At 50.8% G+C, this 18033-nt stretch overlaps 1 protein-coding gene across 5 annotated transcripts; it reads left to right on the forward strand.

Annotated features, from left to right (window-relative positions):
• The first annotated feature begins 415 nt into the window (after nucleotides 1-415).
• Nucleotides 416-18033, forward strand: SALL4 (spalt like transcription factor 4). Of its 5 annotated transcripts, none has more exons than XM_086331322.1 (4): nucleotides 416-784; nucleotides 10930-13284; nucleotides 14128-14408; nucleotides 15956-18033. In XM_086331322.1, exons 1-4 carry the CDS (start codon nucleotides 655-657, stop codon nucleotides 16373-16375), a joined length of 3186 nt encoding a protein of 1061 aa, XP_086187448.1. In that variant the 5' UTR covers nucleotides 416-654; the 3' UTR covers nucleotides 16376-18033. The 5 variants fall into 5 exon arrangements, with proteins under 5 accessions (XP_086187448.1, XP_086187451.1, XP_086187447.1 ...); XM_086331325.1 differs by having other exon boundaries at nucleotides 432-784; nucleotides 10930-11958; XM_086331321.1 differs by lacking the exon at nucleotides 416-784 and adding an exon at nucleotides 2814-3013.

An 18033-nucleotide genomic window follows, 5' to 3' on the forward strand; every position in this document is an offset into this window, starting at 1 on the left:
CCATTCTTCGGATATCTCAAAACTCAATTTAAACATTTCAATGAAAAAGGAGATGGGAGGGGACAAGGGTCAAATCTCAGGGTTTTTTGTTTGTTTATTTTTTTGTTAGAGGTAAAAATTGAGACAAAATATTTCACGGAAAAGACCTTCCTCCCCAGCTTGCGCGGATATCAACCTTACAAAAGTAATTTTTGGAGCACACTACCAAATACGCTTGTTCCAAAACTGTTATGGAAACTCCTAGTTTTTAGTAAGTACACAATTATTTTTCTCTTTCTCTCCCAGAACTCAGATAGCTGAAGCGAGGATGGTCCCCCCTCGGATTTCGCCCAGCACCCAGCCAATCTGAGCCCGAATGCTAATTAGTTGCTCTCCCCAGATGAACACGCCTTTGTCGCTTGTAGGGCCGGACTACAAAGCCCAGAATGCCTCGCCCCTCCCTGATCAATGAGGGCTTATTTAAATGATCTCTGAGGTCTTGGACCCAGGCCAATCAGCTGTCAGGGCTCATGATAAATCGCAATGCATTATTGATAATAATAATTACTGGGACATGCGCGTTCCGGCCGAAGGGGGGTAAATTTCCCAACTCCAGGAATTTGTGGCGGAGTGGGCAAATAACCGCGGCTCTCCAGGCGCCCCGATGCTCGCACCATGTCGAGGCGCAAGCAGGCGAAGCCCCAGCACATCAACTCGGAGGAGGATCAGGGCGAGCGGCAGCCGCAGCAGCCGGCCCCCGAGTGTGCAGATGCGGCCCCAGCGGCGCCGGCGGCGGGGGCGCCGGGTGAGTGGGGCTGGGGGGCGCGCGCCCCGGGCGGGCAGCTTCTCAGACGCTCGCCCGCCCCTCGGAGGCGCGGGCTTTGGCGAGGCCGCGACTCCCTCCGCAGATTCGGGAACTTGGATCCGGGGGCTTAGTTCCAGGGGCTAACCGGCAGCCTGGTTCCCCACCCCCACCCCCGCCCTCGTTAATTTTACACTTTTTCTCGCTTCTCTCTCGTGGAAGTTTCACCCCCAGGTCTCGCTCTTACTGTAGGATTGACCCCGAGCCTCTGCCTGCCCCTCGTTCCTGAGAGGTCCCCTTCTCCTCGTCCTCTGCCCCTCTCTTAATTGGCTGCACTCCCCTCACTAGTAACCTCCCCCCCACACTTGTAACTTAGGCTCCCCTCCTCCCTCCCTGGCGCCGCTTTTAAAAGAAAAGACCCCGGGGGTCCCCACTCTATTGCCTCACCCGTTGGGGGCTTTTCTAGGCGCCTGGGGAAGGGGCGCACCTTTGGAAGACCCCCCGGGGGAGGCCGATCTGTTGCACGCGCCCCTCCCGTGCCGTGAGGGGGAGGGGGCGCGACCTCTCCCCACCCCCCAGGAGCTGGGGTGCGGGCCACCCGCGCTGCGGAGGGGACTGAGGGCCGGAAGAAGTGGAGGACGAGGGCACAAGATTGCCTTCTTTTCCGTTTCAAAAATTTCTTTTTTTGGTTTCCCTCTTTGCTCCCGGGGCTACGCCGCCTGCCGATCTTCGCCCTAACCTTTCGGGGCCTGACCTCCAGCCATCTTTGATTTCCGACTTCCTAAAAATAACCGCGGGCGGCGGGAGGGGTGCGGGCCCCCGCCGCGGGGGTCGCGCGCGCTCTGCAGTCCCGCTGGGGTGCACCCGCCTGGCGTTGCGCGTGGCTTTTCTGGCGCGCCCCGCTTTCCGAAAAGCGCGCCCCGGGGGCCGGAGGGGAGAGGTCGCGCCAGGGCTGGGCGGTCGCGGCCAGGGCGAGCTCCCGGGGGCTGACCCGGCCCACGCTTCCGCGCCGCGCCTCTCCGGGGTCGGGAGGAGTTCGGGACCCCCAGCCCAGTCGGAGCGGCCGAGCGGACTCCTCTCTCCCTAATCATTTAACCTCGGGGGCTTTAGGAGCGAGTCGCTTTCTCACTATCTCCCCTCCGCCCTGGCCCGCCAAATTGTCGCCTGATAAGTTTTTCGCGTACGCGTGGGGGGAGGGGGCGTCTTTAAGCTCCTCTCGGGCCTTGTTGGTGGCTTCGCTCCCCTCGCCGCCTGCTTTCTAATTTCCCAGCGGGTGATAGGGGTGCGCGCGGCGACCCCAGTCGCTCCAATCCACTACAACGAGGGGAAGAGTCGTCGCCACTTTTTGGTTACCGTACCCTTTATTTCGGGGAGGGAATGGAATACATTTTCTGAATCTCTAAGATTAATGTAAATCCCTATCCCCACCCCACCCCCCAAATAATTTTTTCCAGGGCAAGTTAAAGAGATCGGCTTGACCAAAGGGGCGTCTCTGCGGTTTTGGGGGCGTCCAATGGTCAGGGCAGCGCGCACCGGAGGTCGGAGGAGGGCGGCCTCTCTTTGTGCCTTGGGAGGGGGGTGGGGGGGAAGGACGGAGAGGCTTCGTTGCCTGGCCCACCTGGAACAAAAGGGTTAACCCTCCGCCCGCCCGCTTCCTCCCGGGAAGGAGGGGCGAGCTCCTGGCTCTGACCCCTCCCCTGGTCCTGCTCTGACCTCCCCTTCCCCCTACCCGCTTCGTTTTGGGTGGGCGCACTCTTAGTGCGGCTTTTGGTGGGATTCGGCACCTTAGGGGGAGCTGGTTACGGGGGGCGAGGGGACGTTCTTAAATGAACGCTAGCTGGAGTCGGCCACCAGTTAACCCGAGCTGGTTAGGATCGCGAGCCTGGCCGTGCGCTCCCTCCACAATTGGGGAGGGGGAGTTGCTATTGATCGCTGGGGTTGCGGTGGCCGCTGAGCTGCGCGCGGGCGTCCCCTGGAGGCCCAGCCGGGAACCTCGCGCTCTGCTGAGAGGCGGGTCCCCTCGCAGGTACCGGCTCCCACCTGATGGGAGGGACGCGATGGGCCGGGGGTTGAAGAGCTCTGGGCTGGGCGCTCCTCGGGACACCAGTCAGTTCTTTGCGCTCTCCCTGGCGGTGCCGAAGTTTCTTTGGCAAGTCTTTAGCATTCTTGGAAAGAATTCTTCGATTCTAATATATGTTTGCAGAGCCCCCAGTTGCCGCCGTGAAACGGAAGGTAGTAGTACATTCCCATTTTAATGGATATTTTGTGTTTGAGCCCCCGTTTTTTTGCGTATAATTAAAGACATCCAGTTTAGACTGATCTTATAGTGCACAGCGAATGTGAGACCATTTAAATGCACTTTTTGAGGGAGGAAAATGAAGTTTGGCGATCTGTTAGATCCAAAAATCTGCAGGTGGTCAGGGGAGTCAGGCCATGTACAGAAAAATTAGCATTTTTTTCAAAAGAGGTTCAAATGGCCTTTGTGCTAAACTGGATTACAACCATCAACGATCAAGATTTCCCCCATTTCAAATAACCGCTTAGCCCCAGTTTCTGAACTGAAACGACCTACATCTGCGGTAAGGAGTCAGAATGGGACACTTGGGAGTTTCTGTTTTAATTGAGGGAAAGGGAATTCTTGGTGACAGTAACCTTGGTGAATGTTGCAGGCCAAGTTTCCGTGTTTGCATCTGGCTTTCTAAAAGAGAAGGGCTACAGTTTGCCCGAACCTCTTTTGTTCCTTTAAAAAGAAGTTGCACAAGTCGCTGCTAGCTGATCCTTCAAGCCCCTTCAGCCTTCCTCCTGTTAGGGAGCCATCTTGGGAGGGAGGGATAGAGTTAATGCTTCCTCTTTTTAAATGAAATGAAGTTTTTTGTAAGGTGTAAGAGTGAGGTGTGCATTCCAATCTGGTTGTAGGACTTTCAGCTGCGTAAGCTTTGCTTTCTGAGCTTCTGGGTTCTTTCTCTGTACCAGGGAGATGAAACACCCTATTTAGATAGCTTCAACTATAGAAGGCCCACTGTGTGCTGGAAATGTGATCGGTAATTAATTTTATTCAAAATAACAATTAAAAAAAAATTGTGTCAGGACAGCTGAACTGCCAAATTGGGATAATTCTGCAGTTTTATCTGTAGCCCACGCCAGGCTGGAGACCTCACGTACATTACCTTTGATTTCCGTTTTTGCTCAGTTTAAACTTCAGCTCCTGGTTGCAATGGCTTGCCAGAGTTTCCTTGTTCTGTTTGATTTAAGCCGTGCTCTAAATCCAAGAAGTTGTGATTATCGTGGTTTTAGAGGAGTTGGTTATGGGATGGAATTTTCTGTCAGTATTCTATCAGATGGAGGAGCCGGGCTGCTGTAGGCTTTAGAACTTATTCTATTCCAGGAAGCAATTTGGAAATTAAACAGTTTGCATTTGGTGCTCCAGGCTTTACTGCCTTGGAAAAAATGATGGAAAGTTTAAGATATCCCTTTTTCATCATCCTTCACCTGTGTGCCTTTGATTGTTTAAACAAGCATCTAAACCATCTGTAGAAGCCTCTAAATCCAGATAAGAACTGCATCTCCAATCATTGCCATTTTTCCCCTAAAATTTCGAGTCCATGTCAGGTATTATTCTAAGGGGTTCTGGGGAAGGAGAGAGCAAAAACTGCCTGCGTGAAGTTAACAACTTCCTTTTAAAAGATGAGCTCCAGTTGAGGCAAAGTGGGATCTATCTCTAGCAACAGCAGAGCTTGCACACATTAGCACAAAAAACTTTGATTTTTTTACTTCTTCCTTTTCAGCAAACTTGAATTTTGATCCAAGACAGTTCGGAACAATTTTTTTTTTTGTACCTTTATTAAATGGAAACTTAATTACAGCTCTAATTTGCCACCTACAAATTGAGTTAAAGGCATTTCTCAGATTGCTGAATGCAGATGTAAAATTAAGCACTTTTTTTGAACTGGTTCAGTTCTTAAGGATGTCTCAGTTTCCTTTTGTTTTTTGGTAAGCAGTTATCCTGCTGGTGGGGGTGTGGGGTAAGAGATATTAAGTACTTTAGATAATCTACTCATTGTAGTTCTTTTAATATAGGAATGGGAGGGAAAAAAAGATAAGCTTCAGGCATAATGCTTGTCTCAAGATATACGGTTGGTTTCTTAAGCATTTTCATAGGCTTCAGAATTTGATTGGCCTCTGGCAGATGAGCTTTTCTTGCTATACAATAGTAAGAGTATTTTCTATCCATTTGGCAGTGATTGAATCTAAGCCCCCTGCTGGGTTTACTGCATTCTTCCAACTTATTGGATAACTAGATGCTGAGAGATAACATTCCTAAAATTCGGGAGTGGGGGTGGGGTGGAAGCATGGAAGATGGAGTTGCTGTAATCCCTCTGAACTTTGCTTTTTCCTTTTGGGAAGGGTTAACTTAAGCATACCCAGCGATTGTTCATAACAGAGTCCTCTTACTCTTGGGCAAATACGCTTTCAGTATTTGCCAATGGTGGTTTGGATGTCGAAGTACTTTACTGCACCAGCAAACAGAGCTCCTGCTGTTTGAAGACTCAGAGTGGGATGTTGCCAGTATTGCTTGGAGGCTCCAGAAGAGGCGAGCCTGTGTATACAGTGCCTGCAAGCTGGTATTCAGGTTGTAAATCACTCTTGGGAACTGCTGGGTCCTTCTGGGGCAGGGAGCTTAACCTTTTTCGTGCCACAGTTCCCTCCCCCAACAGAAATATTGAAACGCGTACAGTGAAATACATAGAAATACCAAGGAAATAAATCGTGTTGAGATACACTGAGCGAAAATGATTGGAAACGTTTGTGATACAGTAATACGTGCTTCTTCATGAACACAGTAGAGAAGATCTAGCAGTCACTCAGGTAACCAGAATTTCCAGTAACACAACCGCTTTAACATCATAGGAAAATACCTGCTTTCTGTTGACGACATAGGCACGGGCTCTGCAAATACTGCCGAGGTGTGTGCTCAGTGTTCACGACTGAAAGAATATTGTCTGCGTGGGGGTGAAAACTTTTTCTTGAACGGAGAGAGGGAGACAAAAAACATATATTTGGGACTTCCCCGGTGTTCCAGTCGTTAAGACTTCGCGCTTCCACTGCACCGGGCACAGGTTCCTGAGATCCTGTGCGCTGTGCATCCTGGCCAAAAAAAATATGGGTGTTAACAGTGGTTTGTGGTCTTCCAAAGAATCATAGTGCATAAACAGATACACAGTATGTTTGTGGTATTAAAGTTTTGGACGGGGGTGAGGGGTGGGGAGAGTAGGGGGAAAAAATGCTTTAAAAGCTTTCCTAGAGGGGTAAAATGAAAAAAAGGAAGTGTTCTAGCAGAAACAGTAATAAATGAGGCCGCTAACTTTAGTGCCTTTTTCAGTGTATTTAAGACTAGAGTCCCTGCTCTTGTGTTTTCTAGTGAACAGTGTGGCACCTTGAGTCATTTATTCCTGAGCCTATTTCCACGCTTGCACGTTGGAAGCAAAGATGCTTGTCTATGTGGCTGCAAAGATAAATGAGTTAAGGTGTGAGAGTCTGCAGTGGGTGCTCTGTGGCAATATATGGGGGATGCTCGTAGTTGTGCTTTGGCGCTTAACAGGCAGAATGGGCATTTGTACACAGGCTTTGCTAGAGATTTCCAGAAGTAGCTTGGCTGAGACGAGGGGTGTAACATGCTAATTTAAAAAAAAAAAGCCAAAAGTGTATACATTTTGAAGTTTCTCTTCCACCCCAGGCCTGTGCTCCAGAAGCCAGGGACCAGCCTCAGCAACTCTTACTTCAGAAGTTTCCCACGGACATATTTATGTCTCTTCCCAAACATGGCAGGGGGGAAGCACATTATCTGTACAGCCTGTTCTGTGCATTTTTTCCTCCTTTTGAAATCACTCTTGAGTGGTTGTCCTATAGAGCAAGCACCTGTAGTAAAGAGCTACAAAATAGTCATCTTTTTTCTGTACCCTGATTTATTTCATCAGAATCTTGCTGGTGAACCCCAGTGTGTCCATTTTTGTTTGGGCTGTTTCTTGCTATGAGCCCTGAACCCCGGCATCACAGAAAGTAAATTCTTACCAAGGGAGTTGCTGGGTGGAAGAATTGCAGTATAACCATGGTGGTGGTGGATTGTACTCTGAAGAAGTTGTATCTATTTATGCATTTACCTGGCTGGTATATTTCCCTCCCAAGAGAAACTTTCTAAGTTTCCCTTGGAAAGTTCTTGACACATAATTGCCAGAGTTGCACTTCCAGAAAGATGGTGCCACTTAACACACCTCCACAAGCACCCCATTACAAATGTACAGGTAGATACACCATCTTAATGATTCTGGGAACTGATGAATACTTTTAACTTGATTCTTGGGACTTTGGTTGCTTTAGAGCAGCTGTGGAGTTGGAAGGAAGCTGGCACCTACCTACTGTTCCCCATGGACATAGCTGGGGTGGAATTGATGCTTTTGAACTGTGGTGTTGGAGAAGACTCTTGAGAGTCCCTTGGACTGCAAGGAGATCCAACCAGTCCATTCTGAAGGAGATCAGCCGTGGGATTTCTTTGGAAGGAATGATGCTGAAGCTGAAACTCCAGTACTTTGGCCACCTCATGCAAAGAGTTGACTCATTGGAAAAGACTCTGATGCTGGGAGGGATTGGGGGCAAGAGGAGAAGGGGACGACAGAGGATGAGATGGCTGGATGGCATCACTGACTCAGTGGACGTGAGTCTGAGTGAACTCCGAGAGTTGGTGATGGATACGGAGGCCTGGCGTGCTGCAATTCATGGGGTGGCAAAGAGTCGGACACGACTGAGTGACTGATCTGATCTGATCTGATTGTGTCTTAACCCTCCCTGTCCCGCCCCCACCCCAACCTGCCCCTTCAAGCTTTCCTGTCCTCCCCAGGGGTTTCTGCAAGAGGCAAGATAGTTGCCATCTCAGTAAAAGAAACAGTAGGAGAGGAAGGAAGTGCATGAATGAAGAGTGTTCACAGGAAGGATCTGTGCATGCCTGGCTTTAGCTTCACAACCTTGAGGAAGTTAATGCCCCGTGCCTCAGTTTACCCCTCTGTTAAATGTAATAGTCTCTTTTGTTAATTGTTAATAACATACAAATTACACCTGTACATAATAAGTGCTCAAAAGTTATCTATGACTACATTTTTTATTGTGTTGTCTTGGGTAAAAGTCAGTCACATCTCGTAGTCTGTTTTTCTCATCTATAAATGGGGCTGGTGTTTAATAGGATTGGATGGATGTAGCGTGGACCACGGGGCACCTAGAGGTTCTCGTCTGGACTGTAGGGGACTTCCAGGCTGCTCATCTTTGCATCATCAGACCCCTAGCCCTGCCTTGCACTCCGTAGGAAGTGAGAAGGGATGTTAAAATGAGTGAGGCTTTAAATGACTATTAAGTCTTATTTTCAGCAGCCCTAGTTGCCCAGGTAACCAAGCCACGGAAATAGACAAGGTGAAGAAATGGCTGTTCACTGAACACCTGCAGTGCTTGCACTTTGCCCAGACCCTAGGACGGTGCCAGGCTCGTAGCCAGCACTCCCAAACACTTACTAATCACATTACTGAAGCCAGGCCTCTACCTTAGGTCGCTGTCATGATTGTACACATTTAATAGAGATCCTGAGGGGTAAACCTACCATTTCAAACCTGTGAGTGATAGATTACCATAATTTCTGTTTTCTTTCCCTTGGCTCACACCAGCCCACACACACCTTGCTAAACTTCTGATTACTACCTAGTCTGAAATTAGCAAAGATTAAGTCAATTTATTAAGGCTATGCTGTGGAAATTTAAAAGAGTCAGTGTTTGAAACTGTGTTGGAAACTATAGATCTTTCTTAAGAGAAATACACTGTTTCAAGATCAATCCCTCCCCCAAATTGTTGACTGACTCCTCAGTCAAAACCCATGGTGTTGGGAAATGTAATCACCCAAGAAGAGGCAAAATAGGTTCATTTATTTTTAAAAAGTGATTATTTTACTTAAAAAATAAGTGAATACTTCCTGACATCCTGGCCATTTCCCCATTCATTTGTACATTTCAAATAGGTGTGTTTTTTTGTTTTAAACAAAAATGGTCACGTTGCATACTATTCTGTAACCTCCTTCCACCTAATTTCTGTCTCCGAATTCAGGACATACGGAAATTCTACATTGTTTTCATACTGTGGGTATACCAAAGTTTATATTCCCCGTCCTCCCCCCCTTTTTTTGTGGCTGTAAACATTTTTGTGAAAAATACCCTTCTTCCTAGGTGGATCTTTGTATCCATATGCAAAGGTCTGTGATTTAGCTCAGCACACCTGGGATTGCGGAGTCTGAGGTGTGCCTGTGTGACTTCTCCCGTCAGGGTGTACATACAACAGAACAGCCAAGAAATGAAAACAGTCAAGTCACTTACAGAGTCTCCACTCGCCAGGGCCCAGGCATCTGGCTGAAGCATGGCTGCCCAGTAGGTGTTTTGACATACAGACTGATCACTGTGAAGGAAATGGGACCCAACTGGCAAAAGAAACCCAGGGACCAATCATTTTCAGCAATGGAACTGCCCAGACTATGAACGTTGTTTGATTTAATGTAACAGTAGTAGAGGCTGCAAATGGAGGGCGAGGAATAAATTCTATCATTCCATCGTTTCCTGCTTTTCTTGGGCTTCTTTGTTTAATGACTTGTTAATCCTTTAATGTCATGCTAAGGCATTTCTACAGGTTTTCCATAATCAGGAAGGTCAGTAAAGTCTTTTTCTTGGACGTGCAGTCTCCCCCCCCCCCCTTTTTTTTTTTCAGTTTTTTTTCCCCCTTCACACATAAAAAACATTCCTCGGGTATCGGCTTTGTCTTATTTAGGTGTCCATATTTTAGGTGAATTTAGTACCACCGTCATAGTTCTTGGCACCTTTAAACTTCCAGCGTCTCTGGTGGGAAGGTGGAGTTCCCACATTGTCTGAAGGAGTGATTTATTGCAGTTTCACTTTTTGATGGACCCAGGGTGGAGATGAACAGCAGGCTTCCAATGTCATTTTAATGAATGACATGAAATCCATTTGCTTTTGTAAGCCAGCTCTGAGGTGGGGCAGAGAGCTCCGTGGGGATTATTTTAATAAATTATATTGAGTTTCCCAGCACTGCCTTAATAATAAGTTGGTACAGATTACTAGATGGCCAGTGCAGGAGATGCAAGATACCCAACTTCAGTCCCTGGGTCGGGAAGAGCCCCAGGAGAAGGAAATGGCAACCCACTCCAGTATTCATGCCTGGAAAATTCCATAGACAGAGGAGCCTGGCAGGCTACAGCCATGGGGCCCCGAAGAGTCGAACGTGACTTAGTGAATGAGCACACACTAGGTTGCCCGAGACAAGTCTGTTTGCACTCTCCTGGAGGCTGGACCCCTGAGGCTGAGGAGCAGCGGGGTCGTTTTCTCTTGGAGGCTCCAAGGTGAGTGCGGCCCACGCAGCCTGCTTGCTGCCTTCGGTTGGGTCCAGCATCCTTGGCTTAGAGCTTTGTATCTCCTGCCTTGGCCTTACGTGGCCTTATTCTGTCTCATGTCTTTTTTTTTTTAATTTCTATTTATTTTTGGCTGCACTGGGTCCCTGTTGCTGCATCCCGGCTTTCTCTAGTTGCTATGCAAGGGCTCATTATGTGGTGGTTTCTCGTGGCAGAATATGGGCTCTAGGCCCATGGGCTCAGTAGTTGCGGCACATGGGCTTTAATTGATTCGAGGCATGTAGCATCTTCCTGGACCAGGGGTCGAACCTGCGTCCCCTGCCTTGGCAGGTGGGTTCTTAACCCCTGGACCACCAGGGGAGTTTTCCTCTTTCCTCCTTCAGGACACCAGGCGCTGGGCTTGGGGTCTACTCTAATTACACTCCAATTATACTCTAGTTATACAGAGCCCCCCCCCACCCCCAGCAAGAAGACCACATGCACAGGGGAACGGGTTAGGGTTGGATATTTGGGGGGGTTATGATTCCACCCACTACACCAACGGTTGGCTCACTGAGCCCCTCATTCCCTTCCACGGTCTTCTCCTTGTTAGGACACAGATCATGAAGACCTCTGAATTGTGAGTTGTGGTTCTCCCCTCCAGAGATCGCCCTGTGCCCTTCCTAGGGTGGAATTCTCATCTCCTCTTTCCCTCTCCTCGCAGGTGCTCCAATGAACTATCTTGGTGGCCGCGGCAACGACGAGCTGAATGGGGATGGAGCAGGGATAAAACGGCCCCGGCGGGAGGAGACCCACGTTTGCGAGAAATGCTGTGCGGAGTTCTTCAGCTTCTCGGAGTTCTTGGACCATAAGAAAAATTGCACTAAAACGCCCCCCGTGCTCATCTTGAAGGACAGTGAGGGGCCGATGTCATCCGAAGACTTGTCAGGGACTGTGCTCAGCCCGCAGCCGCCGAGCCCGGGCCGGAGGGAGGGCCACCGGGACAAGGGCAGCGGCGGAGGGGCCCCCGGGGACTTGAGGGAAAAGCCGGGGGCGGAGTCCGTCCTGTATCTGAAGACGGAGGCCGCCCTGCCGCCCGCGCCGCAGGACATAAGCTACTTACCCAAAGGCAAGGTGGCCAACACCAATGTCACGCTTCAGGCGCTGCGCGGCACCAAGGTGGCGGTGAACCAGCGCAGCGCCGACGTGCCTCCGGCGCCCGTGCCCGGCGCCGGCAGCCTGCCCTGGGTCCTCGAGCAGATCCTGTGCCTCCAGCAGCAGCAGCTGCAGCAGATCCAGCTCACGGAGCAGATCCGGGTGCAGGTGAACATGTGGGCCTCGCACGCCCTCCACGCCGGGCACGCGGCCGACTCGCTGAAGACGCTCGGGGGCCACGTGTCGCAGCAGGTGTCGGCGGCCGTGGCCCTGCTCAGCCAGAAGGCGGGGAGCGCCGGGCTGCCCCTGGACGCTCTGAAGCCCGCCAAGCTACCTCACGCCAACGTCCCTTCCGCCGGCGGCTCCGCCTCCCCGGGGCTGCCGCCCTTCGCGCTGAAGCCGGACGCCACCCGGGTGCTCCCCGGCGTCCTGTCGCGCCTCCCTGGGGCGCTGCTCCCCCAGGCCCAGGGCTCTGTGCTCTTCCAGAGCCCCTTCTCCGCGGTGGCCTTAGACCCGTCCAAGAAAGGCAAAGGGAAGCCACCGAGTGTCTCCCCGGTGGAGGTCAAACTCAAGGACGAGGCTCTCTGCCGGCACAAGTGTAAGTACTGTAGCAAGGTTTTTGGGACTGATAGCTCCTTGCAGATCCACCTCCGCTCCCACACCGGAGAGAGACCCTTCGTGTGCTCCGTGTGCGGCCACCGCTTCACCACCAAGGGCAACCTCAAGGTGCACTTCCACCGGCATCCCCAGGTGAAGGCAAACCCCCAGCTGTTTGCCGACTTCCACGACAAGACGGCGGTGGGCGGCGGCCTTCCCTTCGCGCTGGCCGGCCCCGTCCCGCTCGAGGAAGCCGGGCTCTCCCTAGACAGCAAACCCGCGCTCGCGGCGGGGACCCCCAGTGTCGTAGGGCTAGCTCAGAATCTCCCCTCGGGGCCTCACCCCAAGGATGTCGCGGGGGGCCCGTTGCCCGGCGACCTGCAGCCCGGGCCGTCTCCGGAAAGCGAGGATGGCTCCATCCTGCCTGGGGTGGGGCCGACCCATCCCTCCCCCAGGGTCGGAGGCTTCCCAGGGGGTGGGCCGCCGGAGCCGGGGTCGGAGACCCTGAAGCTGCAGCGGCTGGTGGAGAACATAGACAAGGCCACCACCGACCCCAATGAGTGTCTCATCTGCCACCGCGTCCTCAGCTGCCAGAGCTCACTCAAGATGCACTACCGCACGCACACCGGGGAGAGGCCTTTCCCGTGCAAGGTCTGCGGCCGCGCCTTCTCCACCAAAGGCAACCTGAAGACGCACCTGGGGGTGCACCGCACCAGCGCGTCGGTGAAGACGCAGCACTCCTGCCCGATCTGCCAGAAGAAGTTCACCAACGCGGTTCTGCTGCAGCAGCACATCCGCATGCACATGGGCGGCCAGATCCCCAACACGCCTCTGCCCGAGAGCCCCTGCGAGTTCGCGGGCCCCGAGCCCTCAGCGGCTGGGGAGAATGGCAGCCCCGGCGCGCCCGCTCACGACGGGGTCATGGAAGCCATCGACGTAGACGAAGCCTGCCCCCAGGAGGCCGCCCCCAGCAGCTCCTCGAGGGTCCTCGGGCCCCTCGCCGGCGTCCTCGCGGCGTCCCCTACCCCGGGGCTGGCCACGGCGGCTTCGCTGGACGCCCCGGTGAAGGCGGGGCTCGCTGCGCTCGTCCTGCAGCGGCAGGGCAGCCGAGAAAACGGGTCCGTGGAGAGTGACGGCCTGACCAATGACGACGCCTCCTCGGTGATGGGCGACCCCGAGTGCGCCAGCCGAAGCCCAGACGTCCTAGAGAGCACGTCCTTCCAGGCGGTCTCGCCGGCCCATAGCCAGGCGGAGAGCGTCAAGTCCAAGTCTCCAGACGCCGACGGCAAAGGGGACGGCTCCGAGAGCAGCCGCACTGAGATGGAAGGTGATAGAGCTTTGGATTTCACTTAGGTCCATTCTGGGCTCGAGGTCATCTGGAAGGAACCCGGGGTGACCTTGACCAATGGAGAGTGAACTAGCTCCTCTGTAGGGCAATTAGTGACCACCTCTGTCATAGTCCTGACATGCTTTTACTTAGGACAGTTCTTGCAGATTGGGCATGGACAGTTTACTTTGCTTGGTTTTGATTTTTGTGTTGGAGGCCCGTGGTGGCCACACGGGGATTCTTTGGAGTTAATGCTATCCTAGAAGAGTATTTCAGGAAGTGGACACCAGTGAGATAATTCATAGTTCCTTGATTCAGAGATCCCACTCCCTAATGTAAGAGTCACAGATGGGTAATTCTTGAGGGAGAAAAGAGAATCTAACCTATTTTAAATTGTGGGGTGCCTGTTGATGGCATTAATGAGGGGACACCATTGTAGAATCAGAAAGATGGTGTCAGAGCAGACTTTAAAGGTAACTTGATGTGGGGATTGAACTTGGAATTGCCTGCATGCGTTTCTGATGCCGATACCTTTTAAAATCCAAAATATTGGGTTGGCCAAAGAGTCTGTTCGGGCTTTTCCACCTCCTGTTTTGGGGAAACCCAAAATATCTTTTGGCTCACCCAATAGGAAAAATTCTTTTAAGTTTTGGAGTTGTCATTCTCTGTGTAGCTAAATAAGAAGAAAGCTGCTTCCAAGGTGTAAACTTCCTGAAAGGTGTTTCCAGACTCTCAAACGGCGGCGGGGCAGTGGTGGGCAAAACTCCTTTCTTGGTTTGAAGGATGAATGAATGACGTGATGATAAAGTTTTTGTTTTTTCCTTCTCTTTTCCCTGCGCGCAGGTCGGAGCAGCGTTCCATCCACATTTATCCGAGCCCAGCCAACCTATGTCAAAGTTGAAGTTCCCGGTGGGTTTGTGGGTCCCACGACCATGTCCCCAGGTATGACGCCTCTGTTGGCGGCCCAGCCCCGACGACAGGCCAAGCAGCACGGCTGCACGAGGTGCGGGAAGAACTTCTCGTCGGCCAGCGCGCTGCAGATCCACGAGCGGACTCACACCGGTGAGAAGCCCTTTGTGTGCAACATCTGTGGGCGCGCTTTCACCACCAAAGGCAACTTGAAGGTGAGCCTCCTTAGGGCTTCCGCTGGGGGTGGGGGGCTCAGTGTTAAGCGGCGACATTTATCCCTAACGAATCCTTCCATCAGGGCCAAGTGACTGCGTGCCTCCACTGCTGGGTCCCAGGTTCAAGCCCAGGTTGGGGAACTAAGATCCTGCCAGCTCTGCAGTGCAGTGAAAAAAAGAAAAAAGAAACAGGCTTTCTCACATTACAGCATCTCTGAAGTTGGGATGTTCGTTGCCTTCATAAAATCCTGCAGATCGGGAAACACAGACTGTGATTGTCATGTTCGTAATATAAAATGGATAAATCCTGTATGGGTTTGTCTTGTGCTTTTAGACTTGATGACTGGTCTTCAACTTTGGGAAAATAATTGCAGAAAGGAGGCCGGGTTGAAGAAGCAGGAGGCAGTAGAGTATCTTTGCTCTTCAGAAGAGTCCCTTTCTTGTTTGCCACCGTAGATGAAATAACATTCGTTCCTGGTGGCTTGTGTAACCTTCCCAGCCAGGCTTATTTTTGCCTCAGCAATGATTGCTTCTGTTGACACTATGTATCTGGGATGTCAGTTCCATCAGGGCAGGGTCTGTTTTGTTCAAAAATTAGTTTTTATAACTCAAATTTTTTATTCGGGTCAGTTCCCACAAAGGGGGAAGTTGCACAGAGATGCTCACACACTTTGCTAATTTCTCCCAGTGGTAGAACTTTAATTTTACTCACCTGTAGAATACATGGGCTTCTCAGGTGGCACTAGTGGTAAGGAACCCACCTGCCCGTGCAGGAAACATACAAGAGATGTGGGTTTGATCCCTGGGTCAGGTAGATCCCCTGCAGGGCATGGCAACCCACTCCAGTATTCTTGCCTGGAGAATCCCATGGACAGAGGAGCCTGGAGGGCTACAGTCCATGGGGTTGGTCGCAAAGAGTTGGACACAGCTGAATTGACTTAGCGTACGTGCAGAGAATCAGTCGTAACCAGGGCATTGACACTGATGTAAGCTCCTGGTCTCACCTGTTTTCCCATTCCACCTGCGTTCAGTGTCTGCATGCCTTCAGTTCCATACCATTCGTTACCTCTGTAGGTTTGTGTGTTAACACCTTGTAACCCTAGCACTCTGAAACAACACTATACTACCTAGTAGGTGTTGACAGAAGTGCACGTGAATAGATGGGGAAGATCGGAGTGTGCATCCCCAACTTTGTTTGCCTCTAGGGAGGAATGTGGGTCCATTGTTGCTAGATGGTCTGATTGTTCCCGGCCCCCACCCCCCCTCAGAGAATAGATAATCTGGATTTTTTAATATGAAATCTAATTTTTCTCTTGGCTGCTCTCTGCAGCTTGTGAGACCCTAGTTCCCCGATGCAGGGTTTTAACCTGTGCCCCTTGCAGTGGGAGCATGGAGCCATAACCCCTGGACCACCAAGGAAGTCTCCGAAATCTCATTTTAAAAACAGAAGTGTAGACGGACCAAGCCTGTGCGCAGACTTGACTGTGATTGGCCTACACGCAAAAGCCTCTGTTTTGGTGGAAACCCTTCTGTCCCTCTTCCCACAGGTCCATTACATGACACACGGGGCCAACAATAGCTCGGCACGCCGTGGTAGGAAGCTGGCCATCGAGAACACCATGGCTCTGTTAGGAACGGACGGAAAGAGGGTCCCCGAGATGTTTCCCAAGGAGATCGTGGCCCCTTCGGTGAGCGTGGACCCCGTCGTGTGGAGCCAGTACGCCACCATGCTCAACGGTGGTCTGGCCATGAAGACCAACGAGATCTCCGTAATTCAGAGTGGTGGCGTCCCCACCCTCCCGGTGTCCCTGGGGGCCAGCTCCGTGGTGAATAACACGGCCGCCTCCAAGATCGACGGCTCCCAGTCTGCCGCCGGGGCCGAGGTGGAGAAGCCAGGGACGGCCGACAACGTCCCCAAACACCAGTTCCCGCACCTCCTGGAAGAAAACAAGATCGCAGTCAGCTAAGCCGCAGGAGGACGCACCTCCGAGGAGCAGTGCACGCAGCGACCTCTCTAGAGAACTGTGTCTTTTATTGTTCTCTCTCTTTTTTTAAGGCCCCCGTCTCCTCCAGTTTTCTTCCTGATGTGCAAATAACGTTTACAGTTGTGGCCACAACCTCAGGCACGGCTTACAATCACAATGTTGCTATGCTGCTTTGCAAAAAAAGAAAAGAGAGGAAAAAAAAAATCCTTACTAAAACAAATACTAGTATTTTTTTAAATTTTGGAAGAAAGCGGGTCTTGCAAAGTAGTTTTGTTACTTGCAACAAACTATATACATAAAAATCTTTGTACAACCTCGAGTAACTGTTTCCAAAGACGGTCACCTCTTTCAAGTTGGAAGGTATTGAACCACCATGGAGAAGACACGTGTTTCACCTGCTTGGGGGTGGAGTGGCGGGGGGTGGGGGGCGGCTGTATACTTAATTCTGCGGGGACTGTATGCGGGTAAATGGACATGGTCTGTCATCTGTTTCGGGACCTGTTTTCATATTCTCCCAACCCTGCACCCATTTTTCTTTTGTTTTTTTGAATGTACTTTTTTTTTTTTTGAAAACCAAGGTTGTAGAATTCCAAGGTGTTTTTCAACCTTGGAACCTTAAGTAGGATGCCCTCAAGTGGACTGATTTTAGTCCTTAGAGAGTCAGTGTGTGTGTTGCTGCTTATTTAAATACAGTTCAGTTGGAGCCTCAAGAGTGCCAAGGTCCTCTCTACCCTTCCAGATGCCACCTTCTTCCTAAAACCAGGAGAGGTGAACACCTGAGCAGGGAATCTCAGGTGAGGTAACTTAGTTCACCAGTGTGCCTGCTCTGTTGAAGAGCTCGGTGTCCATTCTTGAAGAAACAAACTCATGGAAGGGCATGTTTTCTTATTATATACTAAAAACTTCTTACACTAATTTGTACCAACATTTCCTTGATTGTGACTTAATGCCGAGTAATTATGAAGATTTTTTTTTTTTCTTCTGAGTATTGCATGAAGGCTACCAAGTTGGAACAGGCGAGTCCTGGATGTGAAAGCTTTAATTTATCTACCTCATTCGTGTGTTATTTTTGTAGCTATAGTCTCTATTTTCCTATTGGATGACCGCTGAAGTGTTCCTAGACCCTATCATAAACCTAAGAGTTGATGTATTGGTGGGAGCAGCTGGAAGTTCAAGATGATGTTGTGATTCTTTTTTTTCTTCTAACCCTAACCCCTTTTGTATATGTGATATTAAGCAGACGATGAAGCGTTCCTCTTGAAGATTTAACAAGCGAGGAGAAAGACCCACATTTCCGGGTGGGGAAGTCTTTGCCCCTCTGGAAGAGTGGATTGTGGCTTTTCTCAAGTCTTGTCTCATGGTAATTGCACCTGACTTTAGGATCCCCCCCCCAAGTTTTTTTGTTTTGTTTTGCCAAGTTGTGCCTTTCCTTCTGGAATTGTAAGTGAACACAATGGTAGTGCCTGTTTACACTGTGAAGCGGATATTGTTACAGAAGATAGACCAGAGGCTTTCTCACTTGTTAAGCTTAATAATGCCTTGTGAATGTATGATCTACGGAGAAACCCCTGTAGTTTTTACCTGCTGATGCTGTCTGTCTGTTGGAGAATAAATTTTGAATGGTTCTTTTTTTTTCACCA

The sequence above is a fragment of the Bos grunniens genome, chromosome 13 (assembly GCF_055505025.1).
Source record: "Bos grunniens cultivar Pamir isolate PY7600 chromosome 13, Bosgru_T2T1.0, whole genome shotgun sequence".
NCBI classification, from domain to species: Eukaryota; Metazoa; Chordata; class Mammalia; order Artiodactyla; family Bovidae; genus Bos; species Bos grunniens.